Source organism: Neopelma chrysocephalum, unplaced genomic scaffold (assembly GCF_003984885.1).
Source record: "Neopelma chrysocephalum unplaced genomic scaffold, ASM398488v2 Primary Assembly neopelma1_67, whole genome shotgun sequence".
Lineage (NCBI taxonomy): Eukaryota > Metazoa > Chordata > Aves > Passeriformes > Pipridae > Neopelma > Neopelma chrysocephalum.
The window spans coordinates 7,162,638-7,182,504 of NW_020897726.1; the positions used below are offsets into that span (position 1 = coordinate 7,162,638).

At 35.5% G+C, this 19,867-nt stretch overlaps 1 protein-coding gene across 8 annotated transcripts in view; it reads right to left on the reverse strand.

Annotated features, from left to right (window-relative positions):
- Positions 1–19,867, reverse strand: part of DGKB (diacylglycerol kinase beta) — a 394,620-nt gene that overhangs the window by 59,214 nt on the left and 315,539 nt on the right. For all 8 annotated transcript variants that reach the window (XM_027684707.1, XM_027684708.1, XM_027684709.1 and 5 more), the window contains one exon: positions 16,392–16,587. In XM_027684707.1, the coding sequence (XP_027540508.1) occupies positions 16,392–16,587 (196 nt within the window). The remainder of the gene's footprint in view (positions 1–16,391; positions 16,588–19,867) is intronic.

Genomic DNA, 19,867 nt, shown 5'->3' on the forward strand with positions numbered 1-19,867 from the left:
CAGTATTTCTAATTTTTGAGTTTAGGAACTTTTAGTTGTAAATAATGTATTGCTTCTCTTACAAATACCTACATTCTGCTTTTGCTATTTTTCCTTATAATGGGTGGCAAAAATTGATAGTGCCACTAGTTTCAGGCAGTAAAAACTTAGGAGTAATATCCCATAGTCATGAGATTTTTTTTTCTCAAAAGAAATATAATTCTTTTTTTTTTCCTTCTAATTTTTGAGTCTTTAAGTTTCAGTCAGGTAATTTTCCGCAACCAGGAGAATCAAAAATTAGAACCTTCTTACTGAAATCCAAGCTTTCAAAAAGACCTCGAGACCTTGGTGCAGACTACATGTGGGGCAAAATAAATCAGGTCTTCTGTGAAGCAGGGTGGAGGGACAAGTACTTTACCTACTAATTCCAGATGACTACTGAACCATCACATCAGTCTTCCTTGTGGTGTGGAAGAATACCCACTTTTTATTCTTGCCTCCAGGAGATTGAGATGACTTTCAAGGTTTTATTATTTTAGAGAAAAGTGACACTATTTTTGTATAATAAAGAAACACAAATTAATCTCCTCTCCTAAGGGGAATTTTATTATAAGCCACTTAGATACGTAGCTTCTACCTCTAGGTAGGGGGAAAAATCATGTAAAGGACTAGGGAAAAATCATGTAAAAAGTTGCAAGAATGTACTTGGTTCTCAGTGGGGGGAAAAGGTGACAGTGCTCCAAGAGCCTTTCCTGCTTGCAGTCTGTTAGGTTGGAGGGTTATTATTATTCTTAGAGCCAGGGGATGTGGACATCTGTCAGCTTGCTTCCCTCACATGTGCAACAACTGTGTGTGGTCCTCTAAATGAAACTGTTAGCTATGCAGTTCTGTATTTATGTACCAATTCTGAGCGGGCTGAACTCGTGCCAATTAGAAAGTATTTTATTATGGGTGGGTGAAATGGGGATATGTAAATACCATAATAAAGTAAACAATTGCTTTAAAATAACTTCTTTTTCTCAATCTTCTCTCCAAATTTTAAATTTATTCTTTTAAAATGAAAGTATACACCAAATTAACATGCCTATTTTAAAAATGCAAGCTTGTTTTACAGAAGCATGCTCCACTAGATGATAATCACTGTACGAACAGCTGCTGTGGGAGGTCAGGGAAGTCAAAGAAGAGAAAAAGTAGCCATTGACAGATGACGATGGGTGATCTCTAGATGCAGTTGGTTTAATGCACAAAATCTAAATTACTAAGAAGACTGCATTAGTAGAGACTACTGGGAACCAATGTTTACATTTAAAAGTTGTTACACACATAAGGGTAGGCTACTATACTCATTAGTAAGTATCCTTTGATTGCACAGGTGTTTACTAAATACTTGGGAAATTTTCAACTGATGCACAACAAACACACATGCTTCATAACACTGAATTAAGAGATTTACTTTGTTTACTGGTTTAATTAACTTTTCAGATTAGGGCAGCTTTCAAGATTACACTGGAAACAGAGCCACTGTAAACACACATACTTTACAGCATAAATCCTGCAGCAGAACTATCATTGTGCAAACCCATCACAACAGCAATATCTTAGTGGTATGTAATGCCTTTTTGGGGTCTTATATAGCAGGAAGCATTTTCTATTAAGGAGCAGAAATACACACTCATCTGACTTCCTGCCAAAATAACCTAGCTATGCCACTTCACATGCTCTGCCACCTTTTGTTGCTAGATATGTAACAGTGTCATCTACCATGCTCTACAAGTAATATATGTTAGTTAAATGGATTTTTCTTTTTCAATTATCTAGCAACATTTTGTCAATTATCTAGCAGCTCACATTGGCAAGACTTGTCATAAACTTCACAGGTCTGTCAGATTCCTATAACGATGGAACATATGTTAAGAAGATCCCCAAATCCCTTAAAAAAAAAAAGAGAGAAAATCAAACATGTGGCCTAGACCAAAAGATATTTAATGCATGTACAATGAAAGGAATCTAGTGATTTTTTGAATTCACTGGTCACAATGTCACACTCTCTTTCAAGTTCTTGCAAGTAGTTCCTCCACTTTTAAAGCTAAAAGGCCATCTTCTCTCCTATTAGCTTTTGTTTTAACACAGTTCTTTCATTCTTTCATTTCCCCAGTAGAACAAATCTCTTTCCATAAGCCAACTGCCAAGAGAAATTTTCTTTAACTACCTGTCTCTCAAAGCCACCCAAAGGCTTGATATTACCCTCAAGAAATGTCTGACAATTTAGAGATTTTTTTCAGATTTTGACAAGGCATAGTATTTCAAACATTTTTCAAGTTATTCAAAATAGATTTTATAAAATATTCTAGTTAGCTTGTAAAGAAATAACTTCTGAACTCTAAGGCACTAAACAGACATATTGCCCATTTGGTATAGGCAGTCCTAACAGCATTTTGGATGATGTTTTAAACAGACAATATGCCATTAAGCATACTTTTAGCCCCATCAGTTTTATAAAATATCTCTTTTTCTATTTTTTCAATAATAAAAATAAGAGTCATACTCAGTAATGTGATCTAAAGAAAGACAAAAAAGAATTCGTAAATATAGTACTAGTTTTATACCAGTGATATCCTTTGACTCTGTCTGAGTTAAAGTAATGTAAAAGTAAACTTTTACATTACCTCTAATCATTCAAACAAACAATTGCCATCTCACCCACAAAACTTTGGCTATACAAAAGGAAATTAAACCTGACTTAGATAAACATGGTCAAAGCCCTTCTGATCTGTCTCTCTTCTGGTACTGCCAACAAATTGCCATGAATTTTCTGACAATTGACTACTTCATAACTCAACATAGAATACAAGACACAACATGTTAAAATAATTTAGCAAAGTAGACAGTACTTCATAAAGGTGGACTCATGAGAAGGAAGTAATAAAAAAAAAATATTACTGGATCAATGCAGTTATGTAGATGATGTAAAATATTCGTACTCAGAATAGAGGTAGTAAGAACATGTCTGAAGAAAGAAAGACCAGCAATATTCTGCTTATTACACAGATCTCAGCAAGTAGCCTCAGCAGCTCAGAGCAGAAGGTCAATAAAAGCTGCTTTAGACTCCTTCCCAAGGAGTTTTAGTGTGGTCAAAGAGAGATGCCCAGGTAGGAAAACCTTATCAGTCATTCATCTGCGTTCTCTATGAGGTGAATAAAATACAAGAAACACAACAGTAGTTTTTCTAGCTGGGATAAAATATTTGGGATTTTTATATGCTGCACTGCAATCCTTTTTGTTTGTCTTTATTAAACTGACTTTTTCATCTATTCAGGAATCACAACTCTGAGACGATACTGCAGCAATACAATGAAATGCTTTAGTAGGGGTCACCACTCAATACAGTAATTAGCAGATGATCTTAATTTCAATCATTATAAATACCTATGTTTTAAAATTATTATCATAGCAAGCAATGTTAAATTTGATGTTCAGTGTTCTTCCCTTCAAGAAGGAGAAATTATTTCATAGAGGTCTGATCAAAGTGAGCTCCTAATTCCTTGTATTCAAACAATTCTTTTGATACCATATAAGCAAAAAATTCATACACTGGAAAACTGAAAATATATATTGCAGGTACATATCATGATTTCCTCCCTCCAGTAGGTGTCTGTAATGTAGAAATTTTTTCCTTGTTTTTTATGTTAATATTGGGTTGACTCTTACATTAAAATATAAGTTACTGCAAAGAAATTTAGTAGTATGCTGCCTTACACCCAGCTAGAGCTTAGGTACTCATCAGACATAGTTTTGCAAACCTTGACACATATGTAAACAAACAGAGTGACCTCATCACAGTGATATTTGAACTAAGTCTTTGTGTCTCACTATAAAAAAGGACCTGTAGGCTGAAAATATTAAAAATAAACATTATTTATCTCCACATTAATTGATTCCTAAATAAGTATCTCTATATACTTTGATAATTGAGTTGCAATTTTATAGCTGAAAAATATTATCTGTATATATGGGACTAACCATACAGATTTTTACCTGTAGAAAATGATAGTTTAATAAATTGCCTCAGGCAGAGTTAGATTAATCAACTCCATCATTCCAATTAATTATACAGCAATTACTTTTGTGATGTTTTAAATGTCTTCTGATTACGTCTTACTCAGTAATTCTCAAAGTGTCTACATCTTATTATTATTTCCGATGTTATAACAAAAATTGCTGATTGTTTCTTACTAACATAACTTTTTCATGCTCTAAAGACTTAATCATCCATTTTATCAGTTCTTTGGTAATGGTTCCAAACATTCACAAAGTGGCAAAGAATAACTGAGATTAGCTCAGTTGGTTAGAGCATGGCGCTAATAATGCCAAGGTCACGGGTTTGATCCCTGGAGAAGCTTCAGAGCTGGACTCGATGATCCCTTCCAACTCAGAACACTCTGTGACTCTTGAATTTCTATCAGAATAAATGTAAAAACTTGGATTGTGAATAATTTTTTTCCACACAGCCTAGAGAAAATGCAACATATGAGAAACTTTTTACTGTCTGTAGAAGGTCATGTAAATATGATGCCATTTGCATTCCAGGAAGCTTTTTACCATTATTTTTACAGGTCTGTAACTTTTTTGGGATCCAGAGGTCCTAAACTTTAAACCATTTTCTCACAATAAAATAGAACGGAAATCAAAAGAAACACAAAGTAGAAGGTCAATAAGCAGAAATTAAATACTTTAGAAGGGAAAATTGTATTCTCAACTATATCTAGAGTCCAGATAAATGGAAGGGAGGCTTTCTAGAAGATATTATGGGTTTGAGAACTCCCCTAAGTTCAATTGGCTCTAAATGGTTTTAAACGCAAACTTAAAATTCAATATGTGCCTCCACATTGACCATCAATGGGCTGACCAGGTCTGTAAGGAACTGAAGAACATATTGGGACTCCGCTTGAAGCAGCCAAAAAGGGTTGTTTACAAACTTTAGATTAAATAAAAAGGCAGGGAACATTGATCAGAAAAAGTAATGAGAGGATCAATTCCAGTGTGCTATTTTCCAGTAGAGGTGACACTTCCTCTGCGGTTTCACGTGACACTGCTGATTTTGCTCATGGGTGGGTATTCTAAGGCCTTTTCCAAAAGGTAAGTCTCCAGTAGAGATCTCTTATTTTTTAGAAAGAACTGGGAGCATCTAGGATAAGACTATTGGGTCAGCTAATGTTATGATCGAATGAATAAGATGAAAGTAAAAAAAATTACATACTGACTGCCACACACATGCAGTTTGAAATTGGACTTCTTCCTTGCATTCAACAACCAAGCCCTTAGATTTTAGCAAATGAACTTTAGATCATAAATTCTTAGACATTTTAGAGCGCAAGTTCTAGACAAGCCCTTGAGCAACCTGATCAATTAGACCTGCTTTGAGCAGAGAGAGCTGATCTAGATGACCTGTTAAGGTTCCTTCCAACCTAAATTATCCTTTGGGTTTCTGATACTTCAAGTAGGAAATGTTCATTTGATCTGTGTTTATAAAGCTCCTAGTGTCTGAGACCTTTGGATGTTATCACAGAAAAAATAAATAATAATCACTAACTGCCAATTTGTTCATATGGTTGATAGAATATAAAGCAATACAAGGAATGGTTTGGTCAGCCTCAGATTATTTACTGGATTCTATAATTACTTCTTTTTTTTTAAGGATATAACTTATTTTTCTGAATTCAATAGTATATTAGATCCACAAGAAACTAAAAAAAAGGTACACAAATATCATCTGTAATCTATTGCAAATCCATGGCTCTTTAGTCCGTATTTTAAAGAAGGCTTCTTAATGGTTGGCAGCTGAAGCCACTGAAAAACATAAGCAAGCCTTCTGATGAGATGAAGTTACTTAACTAGCAACCAGAGTTTTCATTATAAAATAACACACATAGAAGGTATTTACAAGTTCCATTGAGGATGTGCAAATCAGAAAAAGAAAATTTAGCTCAAGACTGTAATTTTATTATTTCTGCAGTGCTAACAACTATTGAAGGTTATTGTAAGTGGAAAGATATGTGTCTGAATACTGATAAGGAGGATGATGGGACAACTCCTGAGCCTTGCACAGTGGACCTTTAAAATTGTTCAATTAGCCTCACGAAGATTTCTACAGCATGGAATGCAGTGCTAAGGAGACAACAAAGCAAACACAGTGGCTTTAATCTGTGCCTTCTCAATATCTGGGAAAGAAGCACAGCCAGAAAACGTGTTGCCTGCAGGAACCACCCACTGGGGCTATACATAGGCAGCACGATTTAGTATTATCAGAAATCACAACATATACAATAAATGGCAAAATCTGTACCTACTTGGATTTTACAATTAAGTATATACCTCTGCTTTATTGCCATTTTTCTTATGTCAAATTTCAAGGACTTCCGATGATAATAAAAAACCCTCCCACTGACACATATGAAAGATAAGCAGTGTGTTTGTGACCCTGTTGCCTGGAAATAGTAGGTCCAGAAATAGTTGGCGCTAAACTTTAAATAAAATTATAGAACTCTTTCAACCTTTCTACTCTCACTGTGTAAATGTGAAAGTATTGTAAATCTTGTTGACAGTTATTGCCATATCTATTGGAACACATTCAGCAGCAGTTTAAGAAGTGTTGTGCAGCATAGCTAGTGCCCATTACCTGTCTCCCTATATTTTCTTACAATTTATTTTCACCCCAGCAGGCAGCACCTCACAATGCCATTAATTTGTTGGGCAGCTCATACTTTCCAACACAAACTACTTTACAATGTGCTCTTATAAACAACCTGGTGGTTTACTGGCAATGCTTAAGAGTGTCAGGAGGGAGGCTACGATTTAAAGGCAGTAGGTGAAAAATAGAGCAGGTCACAGAGATGACATAGTTTGACCAAACCTCCTCTCCTTTAATTTTACTATTGTCAGCACAAGTGCACAAAATTGCCAGACTTACACTTGGTTTCTGTAAATATTCAACTGAAACAATGCTACCATCAAGCAGTGCTTTTTGTTCGTATGGTTGGATACACGCTTTTGCTACACAGTATTCTGCTAATAGCATATTTGCTAGCAGTCCACAGGTGCTAGAAAACAAATGGAGAAAGAGGAAAAAAAAGAAATCTTTAAATTGATTTTAACAGTAAGTAAGAAAAAAATCCCACCCAAATCCCTCTCTCATTGCAGAGTAATTTACGCACTAGTAAAATACTTGCATGACTCCAATATGTATTGATAGATACACATATTTGACCACTTTGGTTAGTACAAGTCTTAGTAGAGTGAGGGGAAAAAAAACATCACTAGCAGAAAAAAATCAGCTTTTTTAATATAACAAACTGAATTTGACCCTTTGCTTTATTATATGCTCCTTTTTTCCACATCTCTCTGTTTCATACACAAACACTAATTTTCTGTTGTAAATTCTACTTCTAGTAAGTAATGCAAATGTATAAACACACAACCTGAGGTCTTACCAGGTCCTTCACATCACCACATTTTTAGAATATTTTACATATTTTTTATTAGTAATACTACTGTGTGCTGAAGATGTCTCTGCTATTGTTACTCAAAATTAAATTGCTGTCAATCTGACACCTTTTGCAGACACTCAAGGAACTTGAAATTTTCTATTAACAAGTAATAGCTAGAATGTATCAGAGAATATGATTTTGTGTTACAGCAACTAAAAATGATCTGCTAGGCTATTCTATTTTTATTTCTGTATCTTTAATCTAAAGATTCTGGCACCTGGGGCAGTGTTAAATGAGCAAACAATCTGAGTAATATGCTACCAGTATTCCTATGGAATACTTGTCTGCCATTACACAAATTGAATATTGTGAAATGGTGATTGCAGCTTATTGTACAAAGGTCAAAATATAAAAATGTATGTTTGGAATCAAAAAATGTTACTGTAAATCTAAGCCATATATGCAAGTATCAAGTCATTCACTTGTAAAGAGAGCCTGAAGGGGTTAAACCTGTCTCAGTCTTAAATTCATCCAACCTTTCTAATTCAGTTTATACATTTTCCAAGTGCTTGCAATGTTTTCTAATAACAGGCCAATTCCTTAACTCACATAGAAACCTAAATTACAATAATCATATGTATTGCTTTCCTTGAGAAAGGAAACACCTGTTGTAGTTGGTTAATTGCTGACTTTTTGTAAGCTTTCAGAAGAAAAGTAATATTTATAAATAATTTATATCTGAAAAACTTCAGAAGCAGAGAAACACACGAATTTTAAAATTGATAGGAAACTCAAAACCTGTGTTGAGATAGTAACAGATATTTTCACTTTGTTAATTAAAGAAAAACTCTGTATCAAAGTACCATAATAGGATATGGTTATTTTATAACTAAGATGGGGCTACTTTCTGTTCTGTTCCACTTCTGCAATAATTGTTACTCATGCCACTACATAGCAGTAGGAAAAAAAAAACCCTCTACAAAAACATGAGAATGAAAAAAAAAAATGTATGTGTACTTAAATCAATATATAGTGTAGAAAATATATCCAATGAGGAATTTAAAAAATTCATTCACTTGTTTCTATAGAGTCCTTGGTGAAGTAGAGGAAAAGGCATGTGATTACAAACCCCAAAATGTCAATTAAACTTATATTTTTAAAAATACACACATACATTACTATTATTATTAATTATTATTTTAATCTGAGACTCGTTAATTTTTTATAGTCGCATTTCAACATATAAAAGATGTGAAATTCTGCCCTAAGCTATGGTACTTTATTATTCATTCATATAAATCTGGTCACAGTGGAATTGCCCTCAAAAGGAGTTATGGTCTCTGTTAATCTTGTACAAATATCTATATTTGATGCATGGCATGGTAAATTTTAAATAACAGTTACTCATCTGCTATATCTGCTGTTGTGCCACTAAGCTGGACATGGTAGTTGAAACATGGTAGCAAAGATATTGTCCGAGCAAGACCAATGTGGAGGAAAGACTCAAGGAAACAGTTCAGGAAAAGCAAACTAACTTCTCCTATCATGTACAAATGAGATGGTTATTACAGAGCTTCACATCCTGCAAAGCTTCACAGCATTTTCAAATGAAAAAGAAGTCTTCACACAGATAAACAGCAGTAGAACTGTTGCCTTCAGTACTAGAAATGGAGAAAAAAAAATAAAAAAAAGGGGGGGAGAAAAAGGAAAAGAGAAAAAAAAGATAAAAATAAAAAGAAAAAAGCCTTGGTAAGCTGATCAGTTTTGCTACAACAAAAAATGGTATTTGCTACTAATTCTGCAGTTAGTGTGTGTGTTATTGCATTGACAACCCCTGTCATTTACATCTGAACTAATGGCTGTTATACAGGTAAGTGCTCATTTACCTGGGTTAATGTGGTGAAAGACTTATGAAGGGTTCCCAGCAAAGCCAAGTTAAGCACTGGGAGTACTGTGGAACAGATCACATGAACCTTCTGCAGACACCTGTGCTGAGGTATGTGCCATAGGCCCTGCACAAGGTGTACATTTGGCCATATCCCTTTTCCAGGTCAGTCAGATCCAGGCTAAATTTACCTTGAACGCTGCAGAGGAGCCTGAGTTGCTCTAAGTAGCTGGCTGAATACAAGATTCTTGGCCACATCACAAGGTGATGTTTTCACTATTTAGCGGTCAAGGTGAGCCCAAGCAGAATATTGCAGTAATGCTGTCAGTGCAGAACTTGGTGTGATAATTTGGATGCTACGTTGTAGGTGTACCCTGAAACAATAAGTAACTTCCTACTTCTTGTTGCTACTTAACATGCCGTACCTCCCACCCTCACCTCTCTGTACAAACCAATTTACTGAGACTTTTTTTTTATACAATAGCTAGAGTTAATTTCACCTACTGCATTTAATGTCATAGGAGTTATACATGTAAATCCCTGTACTTAGAGATAAGATATTCCTTTATGCCATTTTAATCAATCTTTGTCATGGGTATGTTACTTAATAGCTCTGTCTTCCTATAGAAAATGAGCAACTTAAGGGAAATGAAACTTTTCAAAGATACATTTTCCTTCTGGCAGACTGTGAAATACACCGTAATTATCCTCTTTCGATGAATAACGTTTGAAAGAAAATGAACATTCTGTGCACCAAAATGTATAATACAATGACAATCTCAACAGCCTTGTAAATAAAAGGAAATTGTTTTTCTACCATGATCTATATTGCATAGAAACATATATACATGCTTTATAAATATAAAACCAAATCAGACCACCAAGCCACTTTTCAAGGTCCTACTGCTTTCTAATAAAAATAAACTCAGTATTTCATAGCCAAAAGGAATTGTATTTGTATTTCTAAAAGATTCAAACTGTGTTATGAATTATGGACTCCATCCTACACTCTGATGGAACTACTTGTATGAGTAAGGCTTGGGCTAAACGCACCCCAAAGCTTTACTGCTGGGGATGAGGGGGGGGGTAGAGGGTGGTGGGGGTGGAAGAGAAGACAGGAAAAGGCCTTTTTAATAGCATAATCAAATCATGGCATTCCAGCCCACATTCTCCTATTATGAAACCTGTACTATCTTTGCCAGCTTGGTAAAGTAAAATTTAACACAGATCTTACAAACTAATGGTGCAATGCACAATTTAACTAAATGGTTAGGATAAAGTGCCACTTAACCCTTTTTGATATCTGAATATGTCGTTCCAGTAAATATGAGCATGCATCAAAAATAAGGAGCCAAGAAGGCTACACAATCTTCAGTGGCTAATATGGGACAAAGGCATTTGAATGCCAACCTTTCCATCAGACAGTCAGCCTAAATCCAAGTTTTGAGTTAGGAAAATTACCTCTCTACCATGAAGAAACTTGTTAATGTGAGAAAACTGTGATGTTTACGTCTTACCTCCTTTGTTTTTTCTTTTTTTTAAATTCTTGTCCCTTCCCACCCCCATCCCACCACCGCTCCTGCCCTGAAATCACTGCCTCCAAGGAGATAAGATACTGCTGATTGGCAGTTACACATAGCACATTATGGAGCATTCTGTTCCACAATTTCTACAAGAACCAACAAAAAACTGGAAACTATTATATATCAGTAGAAGGAACTTCTCAGTTGCATCCTGCCTTACACAGGTCCTTCTACTGGGAGAAATCTGCAAGGCTTCCTTGCCCTTGTTGAATCTGCAACCTCAGCAAAGCCAGAGATCAACACCTGACACACTGATGAGTTACACCACTCAGCTGCCCCCAGTGAGACAGCAGCTCCCACTGCCTGCTAAGTTCTTGCTTGAGACAGTGGCCACTTACTGCTGTCCAGCAGGTAGAAAAGGCCAGTGTACACTCGCTAGGGGCTGCAACACAAAGGCACACAAAGGGAACAGGCTATTCAGTGTGTCATTCACTGTTTAAAAAGTGACAAAATAATGCAGTCCAAACTAAAGACAGGGCAAAATACGACACCATTGAATACTACCGTATTTCCCGACCCTGCTTATACTATAATACCTCAAACAGGTATTCCCCTACTCTAGTGCCCAGCACTTGGAAACTACACTCCAAGCAGGGCTTGCACACACTGGAAAGACAGATCCTCTACCACAGTCATTTCTGCTCAGTAGACTGGTGATTACAGAGCTCATGAGAGGCATGGGACACATTGGCACCAGATCCATAGAAGAGAACACAGTTCAGCTCAAGTCTTATCTGGTAGAGTGATGCCCAATTCCCATTCCGACTCCAAGGACTGTTCAAGTACTTGATGAACTGTTACCACATGCAGAACATACAGAAATTCATCTCACCATCTAGTCAGCAGGAAGTGAGGTGTCTACCTGGCCTCTTCTTTAAGTTCCACTTAACTGGAGAGGGTCACCTCCAGTGAGCATTTTATTCTTCCTACCTTAGATGCTTATTTGAATACAGGATAAACACTTTTGTTGAGGTGGCTCTATCTACTGGCTATGGGCTTGATTTTCAGACACTGAAGTTAATGTCACCCTAACCTTAACAGCCCTCAGAAGGATTTCATTTACTGTAAACAACACACTCACATAATCGTAACAAAAAATTCTACACAGAAATATGTGACCTTTCCCTTAAAGCTTCATTTTATGCTGTAATATGTTCAGAATAGCTATGGCATATACTTTGACAGGAAAAAAAGTATTGTTTGAATAAATTTAGAAAATTTTTTAATAATGTTTAGACTAATGTTAAAGGTTTAATGCTTTAATATAGACTACCTATGAAATAGATCTAATTAGCAATTTTTCTCTGTGGTAATGTGTTAATGTCTATGTTGCTGAAAGCTGTCTAAACAAGATATACAAAATAAGGGCTATTACCTTATCTAGCCATGACATTATTGATAGCATTTAATAAAAATATTACTATAGAGAGTTCTTTATACATGCCTGGTTCCATGTCAAAAATAATCTGAAGTCTACCAATAGTGAATATACACTGAGTATATTTAGTGTATATAATACATATACTTTGTATATAGAACACAGTTTCTAACATTTTCAACAAGGAAAGGTCACCTGGCCAGAGTGTAGTTTATGAAAGACCTCCATAAATCAAATAAGCCTGCTAGCCCAAGTCATAAGTTGTTTAGAGAACATGTCAGGAATCCCCTTGCTATAGGCAAGCTTCTCCTTCGCCCCATAGAGGGGAATTTGACACCTAACAAGAAAGATATTTTGTATTATTTTAAAACATATAGATATTTTGAAGTGTTTTAAGGCCTTCACAGTCTCTGCATGTTTTGAACTGCTTTTAACTGCAGTGAACTGCCTGCATCACATTATTCTACCTCCAAAACGTCTGCATTTCCATTCAGAAAGTCATAATGCAGTTATTAACAGAGATTTCCACACAGAGGTATTGAATCATATTAGTAAACTTGGCTTAGGCCCGGGTGCTGTGACATGAACGCGCATTCTCTTGAACTAGTTTAGGGGCATGAAGAAAGTATTGCACTGAAATATTTATAGTCTAAAGGTTTCACCCATTAATAGTTCATAGATATTGTCTTCAGGAACGAGCCCATTGAGGTGAGTGGAACTACTTGTGCAAATACAAGTTACGTATATGTTTGCAATAAAGTCTTAAGAGACTTTAAAAGAGATTCCATTTCAGGACAAGGCCCTAACTGAACTTCAGTAATGAAAGTGAATCAAAGTACAATAGCCACCCCAAGGGAACCCTACTTCATTTAACAACAAGTTTAATGGAGAGATTTTGAAAATATTATTTCTTTTTTGACACAAAAGGTTTGAAAATTTTATGTAGTATCTCTGTGAGGAAGAAAACTGTTTAACCCTTAACATAAGTGGAATACATATTTCATGTAAGACATATTGTCATGATTCAACTTACGTTTTGGATGCAATTTCCAAACAAGTAGCTCAGTTACTTGCATTTATGTTTCTCAACTCATAGTTTAGTTTCTATGCAGTATGTTCATCTTTTTAAAGCACTGATTTTTGGCATTTATCAATATCTGTGTATATCCAAACAAAAGTCCTACCCAAATAATATTCAAGGATAGTTCACAGTAACACCTAAAACCTATAAATGGGTTGTGGATAGGTATATCATAGCTATGTACATACTAGAAGATTTTAAACAAAACAACAAATAGAAATATTAGAAGTGTCAGATTCATAAAGTCAAAATACTAATTAAGTCATCTACTTTCACAAATTGTCACATATATCTGTAGTTATAGTTTTTCCAAATGTATTGACTTTGTAATAAAGAAATTGTACTGATAAATTAGAAATTAAAATTAAACTAATTTATAAAACACCCACCTGATTTTTACCCAAATAACATTTGATGAAATACCCTCTCTACTTCTGCACAGAAGCTGACTGAAATCTGGAGTATTTTTTCCATTAACAAAGATTATGATAATATTTAGTACAGTACAGGTAAATATGTGGGGTTTTTTTCCCAACTAGTTATAAGATAATCAGAAAAACATATTTTCATACGTTTTATATGAAAATATTAAAGCCAGTTACTAGTTAAATAGAAATATAATACACACAGACATACACACCTATATGCCATGAGTGCCTCATGTTGCTCTTCAGCATACATGCACAAACTCCTAATGAGATAAGTAGGGAATGTTTTTAAATAGTGTACCTTTTAAATTGCTACATTTCAATACATTGTTTTTTCAGACTACTTGCACATAATCAGATTGTTTTCCAAGCAGATGTCCATTTGATTACTTAAAGTGCAAATTGTGGTCTGGCTATTGAGTGTGAAGAGGTGGATAATGGGAAGGGCAAAGAAAATACAAGCCTTTTTGCATCAAGAGGCAGAAACGGTAAATAGGAAAAAAAAACAAACTAAAAAAAAAGAGGGAAGAAGGCTCAGAGGAATATACCTTCCCTGCATTGTACAGATATACAAGAAAGAGAAATGATTTGGCAGAAATTTGACCCTTTTTCCTGCAGTGATGAACATGTTGTCATGTATATGTGCAAGAGAGGGAGGACAGCAGTAGGACCTCACAGAGGTTTTTTTTGAAGTTTGCAAAGTCCTCTCAGGGCTGTTCTGAGAGGAGCAGTGCAATATGCTCAGGGGCAACAAACTACCCAAAGTGAGGAGACAGCTTCTACTAGTCTTTGTAAGTACCCCATTTAGGGACTCGGAGTACTATGCTTCAATTCAGGTATTTATGGTCAACTTACAAAACCATAAAAATAGAGACAACAAGAATACAGATTGATATACAGTTAAAAAAAGCCCCCACAGTTTCACTGCAATTTAAAAAGTCTAAAACTAAATGTGCATGACACTAAGAAGTCCCATATAAAATGGTTAGATTTAAAAAAAAACAATTCCACACAAAATCCACAGTGCATATAAAGTGATTAGAAACAAAGTCATGAGAGTAGCTTTTCTAAATTAAGGTGCTTAATGTCTGCTTTATGAACACTTCAACAATAACGTAGCAACTCCCATTAAGTCTTTAATATTTTTACTATAATTTTATTTTATCCTGTCCGGGAAAATGAAAATGGAGTGTAGCAATGCCCTTTTAATACCCCAAATATAGTCAGTAGATTGAAATCAGTTACATATGTATCAAAGATGTACATAACTTCAATATTTAAAGAAGTGATAATGTCTGCTTCACTATCATCAAAAGGATAAATGTCCTGTCTCCCCATGTTCAGAAGCAAAACAAAAGGAAAAATTTTGGTGAGCCCTTTACCCAACAGCCTGCATCCAACTCTTGAACATCAGGATATAATACAGACATTGTAGTGCACGGAGAAGCTTAGCACCTGATAGGACTTCAGCTAACAGACTGTACTGGTGAGTCACATTGAGATACTAAGAACACATACCGAATTGCTCAAACTTACAGAAATTATAGAGATTGAGTCCTAGTACCTATTGCAGCCTCCAAGCCATAAAAAAATACTTTATTCCTAAACTTTTGTAATCCAGATAATTTAGCTGAATTAAAACTACAACACATATTAATGAATATAACTAGTGACTTAAAAATTACTGCTGATGAAATGTAAAAATAAGATATTAATATTAGTAAAAGGATCACAATAGTATAAGACAGTTAAAGTCCTGATCTGTATTCAGCCTGAATAAGGAGGAGAGGCAGGAAGATATTCTGAAGCAAAAGATAATATTTTCTGTAGAATAAAAAGAGAAAAACCAACCAACCAAACAAAACCCCCCAAATATTTTCAAAGTCTGGTCTGTTCATCCCTTTGGTGTGAAGAGAGTGATGGTTTATAATCACTAGAACTTGTGATATGCAGAGATGTGTTACAATGCATAGTATTCAGATTCTCAAAGTAGAACAGAAATTACTATTTATTATAGGCTTTATCAAGAGTAATCATCAGGAAATTATATGAGCCTTGCCTGTGCAAGCCAACTTCAGCTTATGTTTCCAAGGACTGCATACAGCATCACAGTCTAGTAACATAAAATGTATAGGCAGCTTGTACTTGTTACTCTAATGTAATTTCCCATTGCCTCTAGCCAAAGCTTGCTAGAAACAGGGCATGATTATCCCCAAGTTTTATGCATGCTTACATTTGAAGCCTTATAAATGCTCAGGAAGCATTTTCCGACTCCAAAATCTCCAGGTACTTCTAGACTGAATGTCATAGTAGCAAACAGTGCCACGTGGTGTGTTTAGTCTGCTTAACAGGTAACATCTGAGGCAGGTTTGCAAGTATATAGACTGTAATTGTTAGCGCATCTTTGTTTATGCCTTTGTGTCAGTGCTTCCCATCAGAAAAGCTAAATGCACAAGAAAGGAAGTCTCTAAGAACTGTCTATCCTTTTTCTTGACAAGAGGCAATACAAGGTCATTTATACAGCTGAGTTGACTGTATTGAGCCAGATAGCCTATATCAATCTGTAAGCTTACCTTGGCATGCAAACTTCAATTCCTTGGCATCTGTAACGGTGGTTCTTTTATCTGACCTCTTCTTTTCTGTCCGACGGTGGCTACGTCTTTTCTTTGTCTCTCCCCAAAGATTCGATCCACCATGCATGCTTGGAATGTTCAGAATGGCAATTCCTTCCAGAGATATATTGATTAAGTCTAGCTGAATTCCATCACACTGATTAAAAAGGGGAAAAAGAAAGAAAAAAAGAGAGAGACAAAACAATAAGAGAGAAAGAAAAATCTGAATATTCTACCTATCAGATAGGTATTTTTCTTCAGCAATTCATCATTCTTAACACTGCTAATAGTTTATTCAATATTTACATCTAATATATATACTTAAATTTGAAAAGGAAGTATGAGATCAGATCCTCATTCTGAAGGTAAAACATGATTGCTATTCATATTCAGCTTTTGACTGCTTAAGCCTCAATACAGCTATTAACAGAAAACCATTTATACTACCAAAATTCCTATATCAATAACTAGAGGGGTTTTGATGCCTGTTCCAGCTAAACTGTCTGTCTGATGATTTTGCAATGGTACTTGTCACTGTAACAACTGAGTCCCTTGCACATGAATATAAAAGTCCCTGCAGGCAGGGAATACATAGACTCATGGAACAGGCCCTGAGAACACAGAACACCACACAGGTATTAGTTTCAATCCAAAGGCACAACAAGCGTATCAGCATAGGGCTATACCTGACTAATAACTCCTACTAGTAGGTAAGATTAGTAGAAATGGGTACAACAAATGCTGATGCAGCTACAGCATTTCTTATCCCAGAACCTCTACTATCCAGTTCTCTTAAATACACATCATTGCCAAAGGAAAACATAGGTTATGGAGCTAAAGAAGAGGTATCAGTGACCTAAAATTTTACCAAGACCTACTGGACACACAGAAGTCATCTTTGTGGGATAGTCCCTTCAGTGATGAAATAATGACTGTAGGGCATCTTGTGTCACCAGTATGTATTTCTCCCGCTTCCTACAGCAAACCTGGACTTACAGGCATTCGATAGATTTCTTTGCTAAATCTGGCTTCCAATTATATCTTATAAGGGACCATATTTTTCACTTCTGGAGAATGGTTCAGGGTTCTTAACTTATCAGCCTGTTGAGTGACAAACTGCGGCATCTCCAGTGGCTGAAGCCTATGATATTTGCAAATACAGTTCACCTGAGACACACTGGATGAGATGCACCTAACTTGATAGGATACACCTACCCTTCACTGGCTATAATTTACTCAAGCTAAGTGCCTCTACCAACATTGTTTTAGGATCACAGGAAGCTCCTAACTAATAAAAAATTGTAGAAAAATACTGAAGAACCTCCACAGAATAAAAAAAAAAACAACTTCACATTACTACAGTGGAACCCGCAGGTGGAAGGCAAAGCTTTCAGTTCTACTGATTAGTTCACTGAACCAGCCAAAATTCCCAGGATTCATACACATGTACCTTGTCTAGAGTTAGATTAGCTTCATTCCTCACAACAAAGATGGAGCATATAGATATCCTGGCAAGTCACATGCACTACAGTGTAGAGCAGCATATTTTTTAAAACATTAGATCCTACTTCTGCAATGTTCTTCTGCAAGCTAGTAAAGGATCTAGTCATCCACTGAAAACTGATTAAGGGTATTATTTTGTAATTCCAATATGCAATAATCAGGAAGAAAACTGGAAAAATAATTAACCATGCTTCAGTAATAGTCCATTGACATCTTGCAGCTTGCTGCTCTGTGGGTCACTGGCACTTCTTCCTCTCTGCCTAAACCTTTATTGCAGCTTTGAAGAAGAAAAGCAAAGTATAACTCAAAAATAACTGTGAATAATTATTTGTTTACTCTGAAACTTTCTGAGATCACAAAACAGAACTGTATTATAATGCACACACATCTTAATTCTTCTAAGAGCATAAATCTGGAGAGAGAACTATTTCAACACTAAGATTTACATTTCATATTTGCTCTTCAAGAATTAAATTTTAAACCTGTGGATTATATTCATACACAGAAACCTTTAAAGTCAGAAGACATATCTGAAAGTGAGCTGGCAATTGTGGCAACTACTGTAAGTGAAAGTGTAACTTTTTAATCACACTTTTCTTAAAAGAAAAAAGGTATAGGACCTCACTGTGATTTCTGGAAGCAAATTTGTGGTTGCCCCCTATATTTTATATGTATTAAATACTAAGATGATTTATTTTGCTAAAAATTCTGCTCATGTGTATGCTCACTTACTGCTATACATTCTAGATAAACAGATATTAATTTCATAATTAAAAGTAATCTTGTGTAAATACCCTGCAGGCCTCAATGAATCAAACACATACTGTGTGTCAGGCCTCCCACTGTCTTCAAGTGGAATGTACTGGCTGGATAATTAGATAGTACATATTTTTTAACCTTATTTGCATGCATATTATATCTTTTGCACACTGACAAGCAGCAGTAACAACAAAAGTCAGATTACCACAGGGAATTCCCACAAAGAAGTCTTCATTTCTTATAATTTGCAGCCTAAATTAAAATAATTTGATCTTTGACAAGGATGAAATGTCAAGCAGAAGGGGGTCCTCTACAAGCCACGGCCTGTGGCTTCTGAAATCTGCCTAATTTATGTCAGTCACTTCTTAATACATATTTAAGTATTACACGAGAAAGATGATAAATATGCAATCTGACACCTTTGGTATTTCCCTGCTGTTAATTTATAAAGGTCTGGCGTCCCCCAAACTGACTGGAATTATTTAAATAAAAGACGAATTGTGAAATAGGATGGTGCGGGGTCTAGCTTCCATTTTCACTCAATATTGAGCACAGCAGGTAGTACACTAACACAATTATGTGATGAGGCCTCACAGTCCCAGAGTGATGAGCAACTTTCTGAATTAGGAAAGAAACCTTTCTTTTGTTCATACACAGACAAGAAGTTTGCGCTACAGGTAGCTCTGTTTTGTCCTAACACATTCATATACTACAACAACAAAACACAGATGTGTTCTGCTCCTTTTCGTTTCCTTTTTTTTAAAAAATTTTAAATAATGCAATGATGCTGTTAAAAACAAAAGCATGCTTCTAAAATGTGGAACATGCCTACCTAGATCAGAAAAAAAATCCATCTCTTTTAGTTCTTTTTTGACTTCTTATCTGGCCTCAGTCACTTTTTTGATTTATTATTTATACTTTATTTATTATATCAAACATTTTCAGATCATCTCTAAGTTGAGAATATCCATATCTATGCCTGAAAAGAGCTGAGATTAAGGCTTTGCTGTGTAACCAAGGGCAAGATAATGCCAGAGTATGTGAACATTTTAAACTTCTTTCCCTCACCCATTAATACCAGGTGGTATAGAAGGTTTACACTGGTCTGACAATGCTTTTACAGTGTTGCAGGTATGGTCCATCTCATCCCCGCTTACACTTCATCTCTACCGATG